At 44.2% G+C, this 19,207-nt stretch overlaps 1 protein-coding gene across 1 annotated transcript in view; it reads left to right on the forward strand.

The window, feature by feature from the left end:
* The window catches only part of ASMT (acetylserotonin O-methyltransferase), a 457,737-nt gene extending 443,294 nt beyond the window's left edge, over positions 1-14,443 (forward strand). The window contains exon 8 of the mRNA XM_069203172.1: positions 13,772-14,443. Coding sequence (XP_069059273.1) covers positions 13,772-13,983 — 212 coding nt within the window. The 3' untranslated portion in view covers positions 13,984-14,443. The remainder of the gene's footprint in view (positions 1-13,771) is intronic.
* Positions 14,444-19,207: the final 4,764 nt, after the last annotated feature.

A 19,207-nucleotide genomic window follows, 5' to 3' on the forward strand; every position in this document is an offset into this window, starting at 1 on the left:
AAAGGAGTTTTGTCGCTCCTGTGTCACCTGCCAAGCCAGTGACAAGTCTGGTGGCACCCTTAAGGCCCTCTTGATCCCACTGCCAGTGGTTGGGGTACCCTTTGAAAGGGTAGGGGTTGATATTGTTGGCCCCCTTGACCCTCCAACAGCTTCTGGCAATAGATTTATCCTTGTGGTGGTGGACCATGCCACAAGGTATCCAGAAGCTATCCCCTTAAGGACCACTACAGCTCCTGCAGTGGCAAAAGCCCTCCTGGGAAATTTTTCCAGGGTGGGTTTCTCTAAGGATGTGGTGTCAGACAGAGGTAGTAACTTCATGTCTGCATACCTCAAAGCAATGGGGAAGGAGTGTGGTGTTACCTACAAGTTCACCACCCCTTATCATCCACAAACTAATGGACTGGTTGAGAGGTTTAATAAAACTCTCAAAGGTATGATTATGGTACGCTCTGAAAAATGCAGAAGGAGATGGGTTATCCTATTACCATGCCTCCTTTTCGCCTACAGGGAGGTACCTCAAAAAGGAGTGGGCTACAGCCCCTTTGAACTCCTATTTGGTCACCCTGTTAGGGTCCCCTTGCTCTTGTTAAGGAGAGTTGGGAACAACCTTTAAAAGCTCCAAAACAAGACATTGTGGACTATGTTCTTGGCCTGAGAAGTAGAATGGCTGAGTATATGAAAAAGGCCAGCAAAAACCTTCAGGGCAGCCAAGAGCTCCAAAAGCAATGGCTTGACCAGAAGGCTGTCCTGACAGAGTACCACCCAGGACAGAAGGTGTGGGTATTGGAGCCTGTGGCCCGAAGAGCCCTCCAGGACAAATGGAGTGGACCCCATCTAATTGTAGAAAAGAAAGGTGAGGTCACCTACTTGGTAGACCTGGGCACTGCCAGAAGCCCCCTTAGGGTGCTTCATGTCAATTGCCTAAAGCCTTACTATGACAGGGCTGACTTAACCCTGCTCATGGCTACAGCTGAGGGACAGGAAGAAGAGAGTGACCCTCTCCCTGATCTCTTCTCCACCACTGAAGCTGATGCTTAGTGGAGGGAGTGGTTCTGGCAGACTGCCTTACTACTAAGCAGAAGGAAGACTGTAAAAATCTCCTTGACCAGTTTTCTGAACTTTTCTTACTCACACCTGGTACAACTACTTGATGTGAACATACAATTGACACTGGGGACAGTTTGCCTGTCAAAAGTAAAATTTACAGGCAACCTGACCATGTCAGAGATTGCATAAAAGCTGGAGTTCAGAAAATGTTAGACCCTGGAGTTATTGAGCCTTCTGATAGCCCCTGGGCTAGCCCAGTTGTGCTTGTCCCCAAACTGCATAGCAAAGAAGGAAAGAGAGAAATGCGGTTTTGTGTGTACTATAGGGGTCTCAATACAGTAACTAAAACAGATACTCACCCTATACCCAGGGCAGATGAGCTAATAGATACACTGGCATCTGCCAAGTATCTAAGCACTTTTGATTTGAATGCAGGGTATTGGCAGATCAAAATGTCAGAAGATGCTAAAGCAAAAACTGCATTTTCTACCTTATGAGGGCATTATCACTTCGCAGTGATGCCTTTTGGTTTGAAAAATGCACCTGCCACTTTTCAGAGGCTGGTGAATTCAGCCCTCCAAGGCTTAGAAGCTTTTAGTGCAGCGTATTTGGACAATATTGCTGTCTTTAACTCCACCTGGGATGAACACCTGGTCCACCTCTGGAACGTTTTGGAGGCCCTGCAAAAGGCAGGCCTAACTATCAAGGCTTCAAAGTGCCAGATAGGGCAGGGGAAAGTGGTTTATCTGGGCCACCTGGTAGGTGGAGAACAGACTGCACCACTTCAGGGGAAGATTCAGACCATTATGGACTTGGCTCTCCCAACTACTCAGACCGAAGTCAGAGCCTTCTTAGGTCTCACTGGGTAGTACAGGAGGTTCCTTAAGAACTATGGCTTCATTGCAGCACCTCTTAATGACCTCACCAGCAAGAAAATGCCTAAAAAGGTATTATGGACAGCTAGCTGTCAAAAATCTTTTGAGGAACTTAATCAGGCAATGTGCTCTGCACCTGTTTTGGAAAGCCCAAACTACTCCAAAAATTACATTTTTCAAACAGATGCTTCTGAATTAGGGGTAGGGGCTGTACTATCACATCTTAACTCAGAGGGGCAGGATTAACCTGTTACTTTCATTAGCAGGAGGTTGACCCCTAGAAAAAAGCGTTGGCCTGCCATAGAGAGGGAGGCCTTTGCTGTGGTCTGGGCACTGAAGAAGCAGAGACCCTACTTGTTTGGGACTTACTTCATTGTTCAGACAGACCACAAACCTCTATTATAGCTTAAACAAATGACAGGTGAAACCCCTAAATTGTTGCAGTGGTCCATTTCCCTACAGGGGATGGACTACACAGTGGAACATAGACCTGGGAGTACCCACTCCAATGCAGATGGACTCCAGATATTTCCACTTAGACAATGAAGACTCATCTGGGCAAGGTTAGCCTTATTGTTCCTCGTTTGGGAGGTTGTGTAGGAAAGTACCATCTTCTTTGGCATGTTACCCCCATTTTTACCTGCATGTCAGTATGTTTTTGCCTGTCTCACTGGGATCCTGCTGGTCAGGACCCCAGTGCTCATTGTTTATGGCCTAATGTGTGTGTCTGTATAGTGCTTGACTTTGTCACTGAGGCTCTGCTAATCAGAACCTTAGTGCTTATGCTCTCTCTGCTTTACAATTTGTCACTGTAGGCTAGTGACTTCATTTATCAATTTCAATTGGCACACTGGACCCCCCTTCTAAGTCCCTAGTATATGGTACCTAGGTACCCAGGGCATTGGGGTTCCAGGAGATCCGTAGGGGCTGCAGAATTTCTTTTGCCACCCATTGGGGGTTCAGACAAACCCTTACACAGGCCTGCCATTGCACCCTGCGTGAAATAATGCACATGTTATTTCACAGCCATTTTCACTTCACTTAAGTAACTTATAAATAACCTTTATCTCTAACCTTCACTTGCTGAAGGTTAGGTGCAAAGTTACTAAGTGTGAGGGCACCCTGGCACTAGCAAAGGTGCCCCCACATAGTTCAGGGCTATTTCCCGGGACTTTGTGAGCACGGGGATGCCATTAAACGCGTGCTTTACATATAGGTCAATACCTATATGTAGCTTAACAATGGTAACCCCAAATATGGCCATGTAACATGTCTAAGGTCATGGAATTGTCCCCCCATTCCAAATCAGGTATTGGGTAGCCAATTCCATGCATCCTGCGGGCTCCACCATTGACCCCCACTGCTGCCAAACCAAACTGAGTTTTGCACTGCAGCTACAGCTGCTGCCACCTCACAGACAGCCAGTCCCAGGAAGGCAGAACAAAGCATTTTCTCTGCGAGCAGGGTGTTACACCCTCTCTGTTTGAAAATGGTTGTTACAGGCTGGGAGAGGTAGCCTCCCCCACCCTCTGGAAATGCTTTGCAGGGCACTGATGGTGCCCTCCTTGCATAAATCAGTTTACACCGGTTTAGGGACCCCTTGTCCCCTGCTCTGGTGCGAAACTGGACAAAGGAAAGGGAGTGACCACTCCCCTGTCCATCTCACCCCAGGGGTGGTACCCAGAGCTCCTCCAGTGTGTCCCAGACTTCAGCCATCTTGCTTTGCAAGGTGTGGGGGCACTCTGGAGGGCTCTGAGTGGCCAGTGCCAGCAGGTGACATCAGAGACCCTTCCTGATAGTTCCATACCTGATAAGGTAGCCAATCCCCCTCTCAGGGCTATTTAGGGTCTCTCCTGTGGGTTCTAAACAGATTGTGTTTGCAAATTTCCTTCAGGGATCCTCTGCAACTACTACTTCATCCTCTGACCTCAGATCAACTGCAGCCTGCTCCAGGAACTGCTGTAACTGCAACAAAGTATCCACAAGGGATACTTTTCTTCTGCAACCTCAGCTCCAAGTGAGCAACTGCAACAGTTTCCACGGTGTGCATGCTCTGGGGACTCCCTGTCTTCATCCTGCACCAGAAGGACCGAAGAAATCTCCCGTGGGGTGACGGAGTCACTCCCCTGCTCAAGCAGGCACTTTCCAAGACGACGACCGGTACACTTGGACTCCTCTCACAGTGACGAGCGTGCTCCTAAGGACACAGAGGGTGGACTTCATCAACATAGACTGTCCTGAGGTCCTGCTGATGCAATTTGGAGGAGGTACCCCTGTGTACTGCATCTTCTTCACCTCCTGAGGCCTCTGTGCACTATTTGCAAAATTCCTTTGTTCACAGCCCGGCCCAGGTCCCCAACACTCCATTTTGCGACGCTCAACTCGCTGAGTTGTTCTCTGGCGGCGTGGGACCTTCCTTTGTTGTGCTGCACCAACCGCGTTTTGCACCTCCTTTGTCGCCATGTCCTGGGACTCCCGTGGGTGCTGGCTGGCATCCTGAGGACTCTTTAAAGTGCTGATAGCCCCCTCTTCCTCCTCACACAGAGTTGAGGCCCCCAGGTCCCTCCTGGGTACATCCAGCGCCATTTTGATGCCAAACTCATTTTTGTCGTAACAAAGGCTTGTTGGCGACTTCCAACATGAAATCATGTCTGTAACCATCTTCACGTTGTGGGACATCCATGGCATCATGCAGGAACCCGCTGGCATCTTCCTAGGGTGCATTCCTGCAGTCTTCGACTAACCGGGGACTCTTCTTTTGCACCCTCTTCTGGGTTGGCAGGGGCTCCTGTCCTTCCTGGAACTTCTTTCGACTTCTGGACTTGGTCCCCTTCCTTTGCAGGTCTTCAGGTCCAGGAACGCAGCAGTTGTTGTTTGCAGACTTGGTTGGTTGCTGCAAAATCCCATTCATGAGGTGTAGTGTGTCCTAAGGAAACTTGCAGTACTTTACTCCTGCTTTCCTGGGCAATGGGGTGGGGTAATTTACTTACCTTTACTGTATTCTTACTCTCCCAGCGATTCTGCACACACTACACTTGTCTAGGGGGCAATTCGTGATTCGCATTCCACTTTCTTTGTATATGGTATGTGTTGCCCCTAGACCTATTTCCTCCCATTGCATTCTATAGCATTTCTTATTGTTTGCATTGTTCTATGACTATTTACTTGTCCATTTTTCGTGTCTAGTGTATATATTGTGTATAATACTTACCTCCAGTAGGAGTATTGTCTCCAAGATATTTTTGGTACTGAGTCACCCAAATAAATATTTTTATTTTTGGTAACACTGAGTATTGTCTTTACTTGTGTATAAGTACTGAGTAACTATAAGTGGTATTGCATGAGCTTTGCATGTCTCCTAGTTCAGCCTAAGCTGCTCTGCTATAGCTACCTCTATCAGCCTAAGTTGCTAGAATACTACTACTTCACTAATAAGGGATAACTGGACCTGGTATAAGGTGTAAGCACCTAAGGTAGCCACTACAAACCAGGCCAGCCTCCTACAGATCCCAGTGCAGAGAGAGAAGAGGACCCTGGGGCAGAAGGGTTTGTAAAAATTATAGTAGACCTGGCTTGTTCAAGAGTGCTGTTGCTGGAGGAGATGGTAGAATAAACTGAGAAGGATGGAAGTCCTCATAAGGTCAAGGAAGCTCTACAGAGGCATCACTGGCAAAACTTTCTTGAAAGTATGCTGGGTCTAACTAATGAAGAAAGGGAGGACCACACTCAGCTGTGGGAGTGCAGAGAAGAGTTGAGAAAAAGCAGAGAAGGACTCATACTTAGAGGGCATCTGATAGCTGTGCCTTACAGCCTGTGGGGAAGGACTGCTGAACTTGCACACAGGGTGCATCAGGGCGTCAAAAAAACAAAGGCTTCCATCAGGACAAATGCATGGCTTCCGATGGTGGACTGGCTGGTGGAAGAGAAGGTAAAAAACTGTTGGTCCTGCCTCCTGATGAATAGTGACCCGCCAGTGGTGCCGGTAAAGACCAAAGAAGCATGTACAATCCCCTGGAATTCATTAAGTGTGTACTTTGATCAAGATCAAATCAAACCAGATCAAAGACTCACGTTAGTAATCATGGATAATCACACAAAGTTTCCCGCAGTGGAAGTGAGTAGGTCACTACTAAGTAGTGTGTGAAACCAGTTCTTGACAGAATCTTTGCTTTGTTTGGTCTGCAGTCAAGATCAAAACAGATAAGAGTCCACTGTTACAAGGGCAAGAATTCAAGGAATATCTCTAAGGCCTCAACATTCGGCACCAGAGAATAAACCCTCAATGGCCTCAGGCCAGTGGTGAGGTGGAGAGGTTCCTGAAAACCTTGAACAGGGCGCTCAGGATAGGAGTTAAAAATCAGAGAATTTGGAGAATTGCTTAAAACAGTTCTTAAGGGAACATTGCCAAACTCCCCATAGCACTACTGGTTTGTGCCCATTGATGAGAATACCTGCAAGAGGAGTTCTGCTGGTTAGTGATCAATGGAAACTTGCAGTGATAGATACTGTAGGAGCCCAAACGTAGAGAAAAGCCACAAATGAGAGAGCCAGTCGCCGCCGAAGGGCAGTGGAACCCAACATTCAGGATCAAGTTATAGTACATGATCGCTACCCCAGATGGAAGTATCGCACTCCCTTCGAGAGGAAAGGCTGGGAGTTGGTAGAAGTGATAGGTAAAATGATAGCCGCCCGGAGTGGTTTGGTAAAAGTGTCCCAGGATGTATTGTGGTTGAAGAGAATCATGGAAGGACAAGCTGGTGTGGAGGAGCAGGCTATGGATGACTATCTGGGTGTAGGAGGTGTGCCGAGTGAAGAAGAAGAAGAAATAACGACAATGATTCCAGTGGATCTCAACAGTAACCATTGCCTTGAAATGAACCACTGACAGCGCAAATCCACAGCCAAGCCAGAGACTCAAGGACTTTGTCTTCTGAGCACTAAATTCAGGGCCTTATTTATACTTTTTGGTGCAAAACTGCACTAACGCAGTTTTGCACCAAAATGTTTTGCACCGGCTTGCACCATTTTTTAGCACCAGCTGGGCACCATAGTTATGGAATGGTGCAAGCCGGTGCAAAGGGTAGGCTAGTGCAAAAACAAAATGATGTTAGGCAGATTAGAGTCAAAATAAATGACTCTAACCAGATTAGCTTTATTTTTTTATGCTAAGGGGCATATTTATTCTCTGTTTGCACCGAATTAGCGTCATTTTGTTTTACTCTAATTCAGTGCAAAACTAACTCCATATTTATACTTTGGTGCTAGACCCGTCTAGCGCCAAATTTATGGAGTTAAAGTCATTTTTTGTAAGTGGAAACCTACCTTGCCTTAATGAGATGCAAGGTAGGCGTTCCCGTGCAAAAAATGACTCTATGGCCTTAACGCCATATTTATACTACCATGTAAAAATGGTGCAAGGGAGGGAGAAGGGGTCAAAAAATGAGGCAAAGCTTGCTTTGCCCCATTTTTTAAAGACTGGGGCCCATATTTATACTTTTTGACGCAAAACTGCGCCAACGCAGTTTTGCGTCAAAAAAATTAGCGCCGGCTAACGCCATTCTGAAGCGCCATGCGGGCGCCGTATTTATTGAATGACGTTAGCCGGCGTTAGCCGCCGGCGCCGTCTGGTGTGCGTTAAAAAAAACTACGTACACCAGGCAGCGCCGGCGTAGGGGAAAATGGAGCTTGGGCGTCAAGAAATGGGGCAAGTCAGGTTGAGGCAATTTTTGCGCCTCAACCCAATTTGCGCCATTTTATTTTCACTCCCAACCCCCATAGAAATGACTCCTGTCTTAGCAAAGACAGGAGTCATGCCCCCTTGCCCAATGGCCATGCCCAGGGGACTTATGTCCCCTGGGCATGGTCATTGGGCATAGTGGCATGTAGGGGGGCACCATTCAGGCCCCCCTATGCCACAAAAAAAAATTAAAAAAATACTTACCTGAACTTACCTTAATGTCCCTGGGATGGGTCCCTCCAGCCTTGGGTGTCCTCCTGGGGTGGGCAAGGGTGACAGGGGGGGTCCCTGGGGGCATGGGAGGGCACCTCTGGGCTCCTTCAGAGCCCACAGGTCCCTTAACGCCTGCCTTTTGCAGGCGCTAAAAAACAGCGCAAAAGCAGCCGTACGTCATTTTTTTTGACCCGCCCACTCCCGGGCGTGATTTTTGCCCGGGAGTATAAATCCGACGCACATGCCTCGGAGTCGATTTTTTAGATGGGAACGCCTACCTTGCATCTCATTAACGCAAAGTAGGTGTCCACGCTAAAAAATGACGCTAACTCCATGGACTTTGGCGCTAGACGCGTCTAACGCCAAAGTATAAATATGGAGTTAGTTTTGCGTCGAAATTGCGTTAAAAAAAACGATGCAATTCCGGCGCAAACGGAGTATAAATATGCCCCTGGGTCAGGGCAGGCGTTAGGGGACCTGTGGGCCTATTTCCATGGTGGAACACTATGGAATAAGCCCACAGGTGCCCTCCCCAGGACCCAGGGGCACCCCCACCCACACCAGAGGGACTGCAGAGGATGGGGGACCCCATCCCAGGTAAGTACAAGTAAGATTGCATTTTATTTTTTAAAGTGCCATAGGGGGCCCAGAAATGGGCCTCCATACATGGCACATGGTGCAATGGCCATGCCCAGGGGACCCTTGTCCTCTGTGCTGGCCACTGGGGTGGTGGGCATGACTCCTGCCTTTTGTAAGGCAGGAGTCATGTGGCATGGTAGATTTAGCACCATAAAATGACGCTAATCTGGTTAGAGTCATTTTTTTTTACTCTAACCTGCCTAAAGTCGTTTTTTGTTGCTAAACCCTCTTCTTCTATACTGCCAGCCCCACCCAACTAAAGTCTTTTTTTTTTACTCTAGCCTACCCTTTGCACCGGCTTGGTGCACAGAATGGTGCAAGCCGGTGCTAAACTTTTTGGTGCAAAACTGAGTTAGTGCAGTTTTGCAATAAAAAGTATAAATAAGGGACAATATTTTGTAAGTTTGTGCCACTTTTGCATCAAAAATGACATTAATGCGGTGCAAAAAAAGTATAAATCAGGGCCTTGGTGCTAGACAGGTCTAGCACCGAAGTATAAATATGGAGTTAGTTTTGCACCGAATTGGAGTGAAAAAAAAATGACGCTAATTCGGTGCAAACAGAGTTTAAATATGCCGCAGAGTATAAATATGCCCCTAAATATGGCGTTAAGGCCATAGAGTCATTTTTTGCATGGGAACGCCTACCTTGCATCTCATTAAGGCAAGGTAGGTCTTCACTTCCAAAAAATGAATATAACTCCATACATTTGGCACTAGACGTGTCTAGCACCAAAGTATAAATATGGAGTTAGTTTTGCACCGAATTAGATTTAAAAAAATGACACTAATTCGGTGCAAACAGAGTATAAATATGCCCCTCAGTGTTCTAATAATGTACTGAACATGGTTTATGTTTTTTTTTAAATTAAAGGTTATTAGGGATGTAGTGAACCATCAAGCCACTACTAGGCTTTGTATGTTGCGCAAGTCTGAGGGCAAGGCGTGGCACAAGGGTATAAATAAAGGTGTGTCAGAACATGTCACCACTGTATCCTGGGTCTGGTGCGCAGTTATTATATGTATTGCTGCTATACACGATAGGGCTACAGAGGGCGTTATACAAATCTCCACAGAAACAACCTCACATGTATAAATAGTTGTAGGACGTTGCCTCTGTATATACTATCTCAAAGTGAGAGACAGTGTGCACAGAGTCCAAGGGTTCCCCTTAGAAGTTGATAGTGGCAAAATTAGGTAATGCTAATGCTCTATTTTGTGGTAGTGTGGTTGAGCAGGCTTATCAGAGGGTAGTTTTAAGCATTTGTTGTACACACACAGGCAATAAATGAGGGACACACACTCAAAGACTTAACTCCAGGCCAATAGTTTTTATACAGAAAAATATTTTTTCTTAATTTATTTTAGAACCACAAGATTCAAGATTTGAAGTAAATGCATAAAATGCAAGGTACTCCACACAGGTAAGTAAGGAACTTTGAATTAGAGCAGTAACATACACACTTTTAGTTAAAATGGTAATAAGGTATTTTAAAAGTGGACACTGCAAAAATCAACAGTTCATGGGAAGGTAAGTATTGGTTAGTTTTTCAGGTAAGTAAGACACTTACAAGTTCAGTTCCCGTCCATAGGCAGCCCACTGTTGGGGGTTCAAGGCAACCCCAAAGTCACCGCACCAGCAACACAGGGCCTGTCAGGTGCAGAGGTCAAAGGAGCGCCCAAAACACATAGGCGCCTATGAGGAACAGGGGTGCTCCGGTTCCAGTCTGCCAACAGGTAAGTACCCACATCTTCGGAGGGCAGACCAGGCGGGTTTTGTAGAGCACTGGGGGGACCCAAGTAGGAACACAAAACACACCCTCAGGGGCACAGGGGCGGCCGGGTGCAGTGTGCTTAGCAGGCATCAGGTTTTCAATAGAAGTCAATGGAGGGACCCGGGGTCACTCTAGCGGTGCAGGCAGGGCACAGGGGGGCTTCTCGGGCCAGCCACCAACTGGGCTAGGCAGAAGGTCGCCTGATAGTCACTCCTGCACTGGAGTTCGGTTCCTTTTGATCCTGAGGGCTGCGGGTGCAGTGCTTGGTCCAGGCGTCGGGTTCTTTGTTCCAGGCAGTCGGGGTTAGGGGGAGCCTCTAGATCCTCTCTGCATGCGTCGCTGTGGGGGTGCGGGGGGTCGTCTCAGGTTACTCATGAGGTCGCAGTCACCTGGGAGTCCTCTCTGAAGTGTTTGTTCTATGGAGCTCGAGTCGGGGGTGTCGGGTGCAGAGTGAGAAGTCGCACGCTTCCGGTGGGAAGAGTAAGTTCTTTGGAAGTTGTGAAGTTGTTGCTATTTTTGAACAGTGCTGCTGCTCTCAGGAGTTTCTTGGTCCTTTGGTTCAGGGCACTCCTCTGAGGCTTCATCCCTGTCAGATGTGTCGCTGTGCAGGTTCTTTGAGTCTAGAGACAGGCCGATAGGGCTGGGGCCAAAGCAGTTGTCGTCTCTGTCGTCTCTTCAGGGCTTTCAGGTCATCAGTCCTTCTTCTTTGTGTAGGTTGCAGGAATCTGATTTCCTGGGTTTTAGTTCACCCCTAAATACTAAATTTAGGGGTGTGTTTAGGTCAGAAGGGCAGTAGCCAATGGCTACTGTCCTGGAGGGTGGCTACGCCCTCTTTGTGCCTCCTCCCTGAGGGGAGGGGGGCACATCCCTAATCCTATTGAGGGAATCCTTCAATCTCAAGATGGAGGATTTCTAAAGGCAGGGGTCACCTCAGCTCAGGACACCTTAGGGGCTGTCCTGACTGGTGGGTGTCTCCTCCTTGTTTTTCTCATTATCTCCTCCAGCCTTGCCGCCAAAAGTGGGGGCAGTGGCTGGAGGAGCGGGCATCTCCACTAGCTGGGATGTCCTGGGGTGATGTAACAAAGGGCATGAGCCTTTGAGGCTCACCGCCAGGTGTTACAGTTCCTGCAGGCGGAGGTGAGAAGCACCTCCACCCAGTACAGGGTTTGTTCTTGGCCACAGAGTGACAAAGGCACTCTCCCCATGTGGCCAGAAACTCGTCTGGTTGTAGCAGGCTGGCAGAAACTGGTCAGCCTAGCACTAGGAGTCAGACTGGTATTCAGGGGGCATCTCTAAGATGCCCTCTGGGTGCATTTTACAATAAATTCCACGCTGGCATCAGTGTGCATTTATTGTGCTGAGAAGTTTGATACCAAACTTCCCAGAATTCAGTGTAGCCATTATGGAACTGTGGAGTTCATGTTTGACAAACTCCCAGACCATATACTCTTTATGGCTAGCCTGCACTTACAATGTCTAAGGTATGCTTAGGCACTGTAGGGGCATAGTGCTCATGTACATATGCCCTCACCTACAATATAGTGCACCCTGCCTTAGGGGTGTAAGGCCTGCTAGAGGGGTGACTTACCTATGCCACAGGTAGTGTGAGGTGGGCATGGCACTCTGAGGGAAGGGCCATGTCGACTTAGTCATTTTCTCCCCACCAACAAACACAAGCTGTGAGGCACTGTGCATATACTGAGTGAGGGGTCCCCAGGGTGGCATAAGACATGCTGCAGCCCTTAGAGACCTTCCCTGGCATCAGGGCCCTTGGTACCAGGGGTACCATTTACAAGGGACTTATCTGGGTGCCAGGGATGTGCCAATTGTGGGAATAAAGGTACAGTTTAGGGAAAAAACACTGGTGCTGGGGCCTGGTTAGCAGGGTCCCAGCACACTTTCAATCATAACTGTCATCAACAAAAGGCAAAAAGTCAGGAGGTAACCATGCCTAGGAAGCATTTCCTTACAATAGCTTTAGAAGTTGATCCCTATATATTTTCCTATAGATGCACATGTACTGAGGGATAAAACATGAAGTGCCTAGCAATAATTCCATAATGTTTTGTGAATATTGGTGCTTGGAGTGAAAGGCTCACTCGAACTTGTGGAATAGCCTCAAACTGGTTATACCTTATATAAATGCATTTAGGGCCTTAAATCTTTTGCTTCAAATAACATTGGGGAAAACGCAGTGCAGTCTCAGATCTTTAGATACATGTTGGGATGTACCCCTGGGCATGCCAGAAGTGTAAATTGGCTTCTGAGGTCCCGAGTCTCTAGCCAGCGTGTTACACAACTTGAGCTTGATTCACAAATATTAGTGCATGACTCGTGAATTTTAGGAGAAATCCATGTCTCCCGTCGTACTCCTAGAATTCAGGAGTACTACAAAAGTAAGACACAGTACCAGTGGCGTATCTTACTGAGACTATGCTTTTTGTTTTTCTTATCAAAGGTATTTAGACGTCCATGTTGACATGCTTTTAAATACCCTGCACATTACCTGGCTTTTAGAGACGGACCACCTATTAGGCAATTAACAAACTGTCCTTTAAGTACAGCAGACCTTTTTTAGTACTATGAGTTTTTTTTTTATGAAGAACACTTTTTAACTCTATTTATGGACTCACTAAAACGCAAGTTTTATGCATGAATCCTTGAAGATTTTTGTTTTAGATCTATTGTGATAATTGTATTTAATAGCTCAATAAAAAAACTATCTTATCTAGTTATCAAAGGTATCACACAAAGTTTCATTCTACACTTCAGTTTTGAATTACTACTTACTGAATATTGTCTATAACAATATAACCAGGAGCACTTACACTCTTTCAAGGTCCCTTCTACGCACTTCTCTTACTTTTTGAACATGGATTGATCATGAAGCCTCTCTTCAGAAATTAAGTTGATTGGGTTGCGGCTGGGATTTAACCAAGTGATTACTTCTGGGACCTGAGTATTCCTGAAATATGAATGGAGTGGCTAATATTTTCTATTTCGTTTATCCAGCATGATGGTTTTAATAAACAAGATATAATGATTTGTTTAGAATCCTCACTCTAATGTGAGCACTATTATTATGAATTTCTGTGATTAAATATAATCAATAAATGTTTAAGCGAAATGTATGACTACTGCGCAGAGTTTCATCCTTGACATGGTCGGAGCTGAAAAACCTTTTTACAAATTAGAATAAATAATGTAATATTTAAAGCCTACTAGAATATTATTCGTGGTACTCGGAATATAATCCAGTGAAAAGGTACCAATGCTAAAAGTCATAGAACTGTTAAGCCCTCTGTAAAATATGGTCATTGTTCATTAAATCTATTTTTGTTTGTTTTCTTACTTGACAAATTATTTTCTTTCCTCAATCCATGACACAACAAGCATATCAGAAATAATGCACAGTTCATATACTTAAATGGTATACAAAATATTATAAGAGGTAGATTCAACTAACACTTCTTTTGTTCGTGCCAGGTGGTGGAGTGCTCCTGGTGGAAACCATTCTAAACGAAGATAAAAGAGGACCATTGACAGCCCAATTGTATTCCTTGAATATGTTGGTACAAACAGAAGGCAAAGAGAGGACTGCATCAGAGTACAAAAAGCTCCTGTCCGCAGCTGGGTTTACGGACATTGAAGTTAAGACAACTGGAAAGATCTATGATGCAATATTAGGGAGAAAATGAAATATTGTGTTATTACTCTGTATCGCTTTGTCTGTAGGGGAGATCGGGCACTCTATCCTGTATGTCATAATTCAGCTATTAGATGAGCTTTGTATGCCATATCATTTATTGTAGGTAAACGTTGCCACATTTTACTGCTTGCTAATTTGTGAAATTGTGTTTAAATGTGATATTAACTATAAAGTGGTTCAACAAACAAGGAAAAGTGGAAACCTAAATATAATATATTATATAACGAGGGTATAACGCTGTATCTCCTCATACCAACGTCATATTTTGTGAGTGTCACTTTACATGATATGAAACAGTGCTTTAGTTGGGGAATTGACATCCTGTGAAACTGAGGTAAGATGATTTTCAAATGTAATATATAACTTATTTTCTTAGTCAACTTGAATAGAAATATAAGTATTATAGTATAATACAGTCACAACTGCTGAAAACTAAGTTGTAAACGCATTGAGTCTGCATATGCATAAAGCCATGTTAGATATCTGTAGTAATAACTGCAGTCTTATTTTGATGTAGGTTCTTTATTTAGCAGCCCCAAGCAACATTGTACAGGCAGAGGATCCTTCACCACCAGCTTCCTCCACTCCAACTGCCACCCATAGAATTCCCCACACCAAAGGTTCTAATGTTACATCATAGCACAAGACTGTGCTAATCTATCAATATACATAAGTGTAAATAATTACATACATTACCTACGTTACAACATATCTTCCCTTTTTATATTAAAAAAAAATAATAATAAAAAATAATAGTAGAACTTCCATACACGTATATCTTATCACATAAATACACTACAAGCAAGTTACACATTTTCTTTTTAAATTCATACAGGTTGATAAAAACAGAAATGTAAAAAAAAATCTAACAGAAACAAACATTATATTTTTCTATTAAACTGTATTAACACATACAAAGTCATCAAACCTCTTTGGTTTGGAAATAATCCTACCAAACCTTCCAGTGTTGATTTGACTGTCATTGTTTGTACTGTTTTGTATGTTTTGTGTACCTGTCGCTTCACTTTCACGCAGCGAATGCTGAATACTATCATGAATTGGTGTTTCAAGCGCACGCGATTTACTGTCACTCCTCACTAATCTACTGTAAAAATGTACCTCTTCACTACTCGCCTTTTCATCTGTTTCCAACCAATCATAACTCTTGACATTCTCTGTTTCAGCTTGTTTAACATTCCTACACTTGGAAACCCTGCCCAAATGCCACACTTTCCCATCACTTTCAATTCAATTCAATTCAGCTTTATTTCGGTAAAACAATACCATAAAAGCATGCCAACACAAATCATACATTTCTAAAAGAAAACAAAAGCAATTTGGTAAAAACAGTAAAACCAGACCCATCAAAAGATTATAAGAAGAAAAAAAAAAAAATCCAGGACTCCCCCTAGGTCATACAGTACAGTTAGATAAAAGAAAAGGAATAAGTAATTGATCGATTAAAACATTATAAAAATACACAGTACACATCACTTTACAAATCACCAAGAATATTATAGAGTGGTCATAAATACAATCTGTGTGCACAAAGCAAATGGGATTGATATCTGACTGTTAATAGCTATGGCTGTGTACTGGCAAGAAAGTTCACTTGGTCTCTAGGACTATAAGTAAGCACAAATAATGACCATTGTAAGAATAGAATTTCGTGCTTCTTTTGTAGGACATTTGTCCTTAGCATACCAAAGTACCTCTAAGAATCTTGGCAATGTGCCTTCCACCATCGCATGTGGTCTTGTTTTACTAGTTTTTAAGAGCTGAAAGGGAATCCCTAATGCCCAACGATTTCTTTTCCCATACATGCCTATGTTCGGCTGAAAGCCATAAAAGGCAAACAATCAAGTATTACAAAAGACACATTATTCCATTAGCAATTAACACTCATTTGGCTACTAAAAGCCGACTGTCTGGATAAAAGGGAATATTAATCTTAAAAGCTATAAAAAAGAATCAATTACAGTATTACATTTTTATAAAACCCTTAGAATTTGCCTCCAGTGCCATCAGGCACTTATTTTGCTTAGGTAGGGGAGGACTATTTAAATAAAGTGAATAAATAACTGAATCCTAGAGCCTTAGGCCCGCCTTGTCTCTAATAAATGAAATTGCTAGTAAAAACCGGCTTAAACCAAAGACAACATATGGTATCGTACTAGATCTCAAGAATCTTGCTGCTTCATTATAGTTCCTGATTCCAACGTTCCTGCAGATAGGTCGAAGCCATTTCCTCCTTGGTTTATTATAGGCATTGCAGTTTAAAAGGACATGGTCCGTCGTTTCAGGAGTCTCCATATTGCACAGCCCACAAATCACCTCTTGTGTTCTCCCATTGAAGGGGCCCCATTTAGAAGTAAAAGCCTTAACCTGGAGAGTCCCATATCGAAGCTTCATAAATAAGACTTTTGCTCGTCTAGGTTGGATAGTATCTATCCATTCCTCAGCATACGGTAATGGTTTCATATCCAGGAAACTTAAAGTGAGTCTACCTAGATCCTTGCTGTAGAGAGGGCTGTTTAGGGTAAAGTCCCAAAATACTTGTTTTAGTTGAATCTTAGATTGTTTTGTTAGTGTGTATGGTTCTTCCTAGTAAAATTTTAGGCCAAGAGTGTAAAAGCATTGTCTTATATAATGGAGCCACGGGAGGGAAATTGCCTTGTCCAAGTCTATAATCTCAATTAGCGCTTGCCTATAATGGATTAATTCAGGGGTAGACCAAAGTCTACACCAGTAAAGCAAGGGCCTCAAGGCTGCTAATTTACCTATTTGTTTCATGTTGATATCATAGGTTAAAGGAATCAGTGGAGTAGATGGAGGGAGACCGAGTACCCCCCTCATAAAATTATTTCCTGGGTAACCAATGGGGTTAGATTTATGAATCCCCAGAGTTCAGCACCATATAGAGCAGCAACCTGTGCTTTGCACCTATAAATCTCAAATACTAGTGAAACAATACTAGACCTTGAGCATTTGTAATTTTTGCTAATTGCCATGGAGCTATGCGCCAAGGAAATAGCAGCTTTATTAACATGCGGTGTCCATGACAATTTGGCATCAAGGAGTATCCCTAGATAATTGAAATTTGTTACTCGTTCCAATGCCTGCCCTCTAATCCGAATGTTTCTATTGAGTGCTTTATGAGGGTTAACAGTCAGGTATTTGGTCTTGTTTGTGTTAATTTCTAATCCCTTCAGGCTGCAGTACTCGCTAAATTTATCTAATAGAGTTTGCAAGCCCATGGGAGTTTGAGATAATAGGATAGTATCATCTGCAAAGAGGAGGGCGGGGACAGGATCACCGTTCAATCTTGGTGAGTCATGGTTGCTTTGTTTCAGAAAGTGAACCAGATCATTAATGTATAGGGAGAAGAGGGTTGGGGCAAGCACACAACCCTGTCTCACCCCCCTCTTAATAGGTATTGGGTCTGTCAACTCTCCCTTTGGCCCCCACCGAACCTTTGCAAATGTATTCTCATGTAGTCTCTCTAGCTGGCTCAAAAGGTTCCCTGGCATACCCTGTTTCCCTAACGCAGCCCATAGGGAGTCCCTTTGCACTAGATCAAAGGCTGCGCGCAGATCCACAAATGCGATAAAGAGATGGCCTTTCGTTAGTCTAGTATATTTCCACATTATCGTCAATAGCCTAAAGGCCTGATCGACTGTGCTCGTCTGGTGTCTAAAGCCGGCTTGGTATATGGTCAGTATGCTGTTTCCATCTATCCAGCTGTTAATCCTATTCAGCAGCTGTCTAGCATATACTTTTTGCGTGACATCTAAGAGGCTAATTGGTCTATAATTCCCTGGTTCATCCCTGGAACCTTTTTTGAAGACTGGGATTATTTCTGCCCCTTTCCATGTCTCGGGGACAAGACCTCCCCTTGCTATAGCGTTACTTAAAAGATTTAGATAGGGTGCCCAAATTTCTAAACTATGTTTGAACAGGTCCCCCGGGATTTTGTCCAAACCGGGGGCTTTCCCCAGCTTGATTGCTTCAATGGCGTTCACCGTCTCCTCCAGGCTAAATTGTAACTCGGGTAAGATGCCCTGAGTAGCTAGTGTTATATGTCTTGAGGGATAGAAATCAAGGCTGGGGGGGTCAGAATAAAGGTGAGTGAAATGGTTAACCCATGTATTGGGATCTATATGATGATCAGTAGAAATTATCCCCTCTTTACTACCATGGGTAACTATTTTCCAGAAGTTCCTAGCGTCACTGGTTTGTGCTGCTTCCAGGAGATCTTGCCATTTTTGATCCTCCCAGTTGCTTTGGGCAGTTGCCAGTGTTTTCTTGTAGCTGGCCCTTGCCTGTTGTATGGCCAATTGGTTCTTTTGCTTTAGAGCCTCTATCAGCTCTTTTTTCCTCTCCCTACATTTAATAGTGTACCATGGGCTGCTTGGGGTGATCTGCACCTTCTCCTTTTTGGGCTTGTACCGTGGCTGTTTGGTCAGGAAGGGTCTTAGTGCAATACTCATTGCTTGGTGGATGGCCGTGATGGGGATATCAGTAAGTTCATTTTCAACATAAGGCTCTAGGAGATTAGAATATGTATGGTAAATATTTGTCATAGTCTCCAGATTGCCTATTATTGCAGGCCATTTTATATCCCGTCTGTTGTTACTGAGGGAAGGTTGTAACTCCACCTTATTATGTTCTGCATATTCCAAATCCAAATCTAGGAGGTGGGCGCTAAGTTCAATTATTAACGGAAAGTGGTCACTTTCCCTTCTTTTATCTATTTTAAAAGTCACTAATCTTCCCCATGTACTTATACTATGTAAAATATAATCTATTTTCGAGGTAGAGTTGCCTCTCTGGAAGGTATCCAAATTAAGGCCTCCTTCACCCACTCTACCATTACATGCCCTCAGTCCATGTTTTAATGTAAGACCCATAAGTTGCAATGCAGCCACTGTGCCTGGGACGGTTTTTTCTATTGTTAAATAAGGAATTGCTCTGGCTCTATCCTCTTCTTCTGCTAGATGTTCAAATCCAGTTATGGGTTCATAATTACAGTTAAGGTCGCACCCTATCATAATTGTCTCTCCTCCTGGGATCATTTTAAGCAGATCGTCTAATAAAGTTATTTCAGGCGACTCCAAGTTTGTCCTTCTAGGTCTTATATATACATTGAATAAGTGGGATATTATCTTATTTTTTCCCCCCATTACCAACCATAAAATGTCATCTGACTCTGT

This window comes from Pleurodeles waltl, chromosome 8 (assembly GCF_031143425.1).
Source record: "Pleurodeles waltl isolate 20211129_DDA chromosome 8, aPleWal1.hap1.20221129, whole genome shotgun sequence".
Classification (NCBI taxonomy): Eukaryota; Metazoa; Chordata; class Amphibia; order Caudata; family Salamandridae; genus Pleurodeles; species Pleurodeles waltl.